Here is a 4,437-nt window from a genome sequence, read left to right on the forward strand (position 1 = left end):
GAGAGAGAGAGAGAGAGAGAGAGAGAGAGAGAATGTGTACACATGTGAGAGGGACAACTTTCAGGAATCTCTCCTACAAGGTGGCTTCTGAAGATCAAACTTACATTGTCATGCTTGGCAACCATTCACCGGTCCTTCATTAGCAATCTTAAGCTGGTGACTATACTTCCGGCCATGAGAAATAACAACAAAGGGCTCTGACTCCGGATACCTCACCCTCTTACTTGCCTAGTGAGGGCTCCCAGACAGGGACCACCCTCTTACTTGCCTAATGAAGGCTCCCAGACAGGGACTCCACCCACAGGGGAGGCTGGGCCAGTGTCCTGCTTCATTTTAATGGAGGCCACTCCTTTCCCTACAGCCTCATTGATATCTCATCTAGTCCTGGAGCCAAGGAGCTGCGCTTCTCCATACCCAGGGCAACAAAGTTCTTAAAAAGAGAGCAGGTATTCTTGTGTCTTATGGGACACACCACCCACAGCAGCTTAGCTCCTTTAGAGACTCCAGGTTCTAGTAAGATGTGCAGTACGGGTTTAAAGAAGTGCCTTTAGGGAGAACCTTTGGGCTGGTTCTGGAGGGGGGCTATACTACAAACTTCTTTCCACGGCACAATTTAATCTGTGTTCCAACAGGTCAGCTCCCAAGAGTGTTGTCTAGCAGGAATCAAGCACCAACAAGGACTGTAGATTCCTGGTATACACAATACATTCATAAAATGCCCAAGTAGCCAGAGATCCAAGTGCTAGTGAAGTCCTTAATATAAATCTGAATTTTGAACTTCCTTTTTAAATCCAGGATCAAGACCACAATTTATTACGTGAGACATCAGTGAAGAATGAGCAAGGGAAGTTATGGCTGTGAGTGATGTGGAATTAGATGAAGAGGCTCAGGTTTGCTGAAGAGAGTTTAAATTTGGCTTTTGCTCTCGGAACGTTAAAATAATCATAAGAAGCACTTATGCCTTACAGAGCAAATGATCCACAGTGTCAATTTCATTTTGCAAACAGTATCACAACAGCAGTCAACAGAAGCCTGGACACCCAAGAGTTAACATACAGGTTTGGGAAGATATAACAAAGGGTTGCGCATGCTGGTGGTTAAGTCGGGTCCACACCGGACCCTGTGGCCTGCTTGGAGGTTTAAATGGAAGCTGGGGAGAGGAGCTCTCCACATGAAACAACACAGGAGACAACAGGAAGAGCAGACTCTGTTGGGTGTCTATAATGCTCATTTGCAGTAAGGCTTTCAAGATACAGGAGTTTTTATAGCATTTGTATTTTAAGGATTTAGGGCAATACATTTTTTTTCTACTTGATAAAAAGAAAATTAGTACTTAAAAGGTTCAAAAATATATTGATTGCATGTTTCTTTTACATAAATAAATTATATTGATTTTTAGGATTTAACAGCTGAAAAACCCTTTCTGCTTCCACTGGAGGCAGAACTGAACAGAATGTTAGTTCAATAGTGAGCAGCATTTCTAAGAAATCTGTTATCAGCATCACAGGCCTTCTACACTACAAAGACGTCATTAAATATCATTTATTCAGTTCCTGGATTCTTCTTTCTTATAGATCAGTTATAGAATTTCTAGTTTATATCTATGATTCATAAAACTGGGACTCTCCATTTTGAAAATACACCTGATTGTTTTTTTTTTTTTTCTGGTCACAATTTAACAGACTTCTTTGAGATGCTCATTTTAACATTTACATAATTTATAACCCAAATGTATAAAAGACAACGACAAAAATCATCATAAATAAATAATGCAAACTGAAATAGCATGCCAAACTTTCGGACCTTCTGATAAATTAGCAAAACTGTAACAGAAACAGTAAAAAAAAAAAACACAGTCAATTGTAACACCGAAGTGAACCTGGTACTCAGGACCCCCACTACTTGTCCAGCCCCTGAGCCTGTGCCCCAGACAACTACACTTGGCTGGTTCAAGTCTCAGCAGGAGCTGTCCACGGAGGAGACCATCAGGAGGGACATGATGTAAGAGTGAGGGGAAGGAAAACGGGAAGCTGAAGCGCCACCGGTGGGCTCTTCCCTGTTCAATTCTTCAACACAGAGCTGGACAGTGTAGGCTGCTGACTTAACAGAACTTTGTCTGACTGACAATTTGGAATTTGGGCCTAACTCTAAGATACAGTGTGAGTAGAGAGAAAATGAGAGGGACAAAACTTCACAGTTGCAACATAAAGGTGGTGTGCGTGTTCTGACGTGCTACACTGACGACAGCATCTAGCAAGTGCTGAGCCCTTACCTCCCTCGGCTCCAAAAGCCTGGCTCTGCGTGAAAGAACACAGAATGAAATCCAGCAGGTTTCTTAAAAGGGGAAACGGGTATGTGCCAGCAGCACCTGGGGAACCTGGCAGCGCCCTCCCAGTTGCTGAAGTGTCTCAGACTCAGCAGGACCATAGGCATACTGCCCAGCTGGCCAGTATCTCTTCCTGCTGAAGAGGGGGAAACTGTATTACTATCCGGAAGGTTCCCGTTGTAAAGAAGCTATCAGTATATGCATTTTGAACCATTAGTTTATACGCTGTAGACTACACTACTCAGAAACCATGGTAACAGGGACACCTGAACTACAAAAGTACTCACTGACACTTCCTATCATGTGCCTTTTGCTTTCCTTGATACGTTCCTTTTATTTAGTTGCTCACAAAAGAACGAACTTACACTCACTTTTGTCTTTGCTCTTTGGCCCCACAGTGAATCCCTAGACAGCGTTCTTCTGCCATTTTCTTCCTCAGATGAGTGGGACTTGAAAGAGAGGGGGGAGGGGGTGTGTCACCAAGCACTGCATCAACTGTGATTGCTGGAATGAACTGGATTAAAGAACTCTGTGTCTCCTAGACTAGGCAGGTGACACTTATCTAACAAAGTGGCAAGACCCTGCAACTATTAACATGTTACCATAGTTCTCAGACAGGAAATTAGGTAGGTAATATTACTGATGAAAACACAGGTTCTTATGAAGGTGAAGTGAGGGAAGTAACAAACCTTTATGGGATAAGAAACTTACAAGTCACAACAATTTCTTAAATGAAAAAGTTCTACTTGGTATCATTGTTGGAGTCTTTGAGCCCCTCTTCCCTGGCCTGTGCCACGTGTTCTCTCTCTGGGGACACAGTGGCACTGGACTCGGTGCAGTTCTGATCACTGCCTGGCTCCTTCTCACACGCAGAAGCAGGCTCTGGGGTGGGGTTGTCCCCCTTTGTTTTCTTCTTTTTCCTCTTCTGGGTCTCAAGCCCGACCATCTCTGAGTGTCTGGCCTGCTGCATGGTTGGCAGAGCCATGCCCATGCCAGGGGAAAGAAACATTGAAGGGTAGATGAGTCCAGGAGACACTCCTGGGATGAGAAATGGGTTGAAAGCCACAGGACCACTAGTAGTTATTGTGGGTTCAGACTGATCAGAAAACGGACTAGGGCCAGGCTTATCTTCTACTAGAGTGTCTGCATTCACATCATGGCCACTCAGCTTGTCCTCTGTAGTTTTTTCAGTGGCTGAGGTACCACTTTTTGTGCTTGCGAGAGACGCTGATGCAGCGGTCGTGCAGGTGGTTGCCATGGGTGTGTTGAGGAGTCCGCCAACACCAAACATCTGGGGCACTGCGGCCATGCCTGGCAGCATCATGGGCAGCATGCTCAGGGTGTTTTTAACCTCTTCACCAGTAGGCATGGTAGCAAAACCAGCTGGGAAGCCCACTAGCCCAGTGAGAGGAATGCCTGGAATATTTCTCACATTCTGCAATCCTACCAGGTCCATCCCTGCAATCAGCCCATTCATGAACAGTGGTCCCATTCCAGAAGGGGAGTCCGCTACAATGGCTGGAGCTTTTAGGAGTTCATTCCGAGGCCGCCTCCCCCTTCTGCGGGGGCCTGCATCTCGAAGCACAGGCTCAGCTAGGGTGTGATTGAATTTGCTTTCTGGGAGAAACCCCTGAAAAAGGACAAAGAAACATTGGATGCTGAAAGTCACCAGATGGCAAATGGTGGCTGCAGCTGTGTCCTGGCATAGCTTATCCCCCATTGCACACAGGGTTCTAGTATAAGAGTATCTCCTGTCCAAAGGCCCAGATGGGTTAGCCTCTCAGAGGCCGAGAGCTTTTAGTGGCAAGGGAGCAACCAGATGCCTGTTCCCATCAACCAGTGCTTCCAATACTGACTGGCAAGAGCCATTTCCACTGTATAAGAAACTGGCAGAGGTGGGCAGGGGAGACCAGCACCGTGCCTCAGGGCTTCATTCTTAAGGCTACAATCCATCCCTTCATGGAACATTCCAGCCATCTTTCTCACAAGACTGTACTAAAGCAGCAGATCAAGTGTGCTGGGTGGGGTTTTGGAGTCAGATGCACTCAAGTTTAAAGGCAGACTGGGCAACAGGACAGCTGATGGTGAGGCTCAGGATAGGTCAGTTTTGG

General features: G+C 45.8%; 1 protein-coding gene across 4 annotated transcripts in view; it reads right to left on the reverse strand.

The window, feature by feature from the left end:
- Positions 1-895: 895 nt before the first annotated feature.
- Chd6 (chromodomain helicase DNA binding protein 6) overlaps positions 896-4,437 on the reverse strand; it is a 171,361-nt gene continuing 167,819 nt past the window's right edge. For all 4 annotated transcript variants that reach the window (XM_031372625.1, XM_031372624.1, XM_031372623.1 and 1 more), the window contains one exon: positions 896-3,956. In XM_031372625.1, the coding sequence (XP_031228485.1) occupies positions 3,069-3,956 (888 nt within the window). In that variant the 3' untranslated portion in view covers positions 896-3,068. The remainder of the gene's footprint in view (positions 3,957-4,437) is intronic.

This window comes from Mastomys coucha, unplaced genomic scaffold, assembly GCF_008632895.1.
Source record: "Mastomys coucha isolate ucsf_1 unplaced genomic scaffold, UCSF_Mcou_1 pScaffold15, whole genome shotgun sequence".
NCBI lineage: Eukaryota > Metazoa > Chordata > Mammalia > Rodentia > Muridae > Mastomys > Mastomys coucha.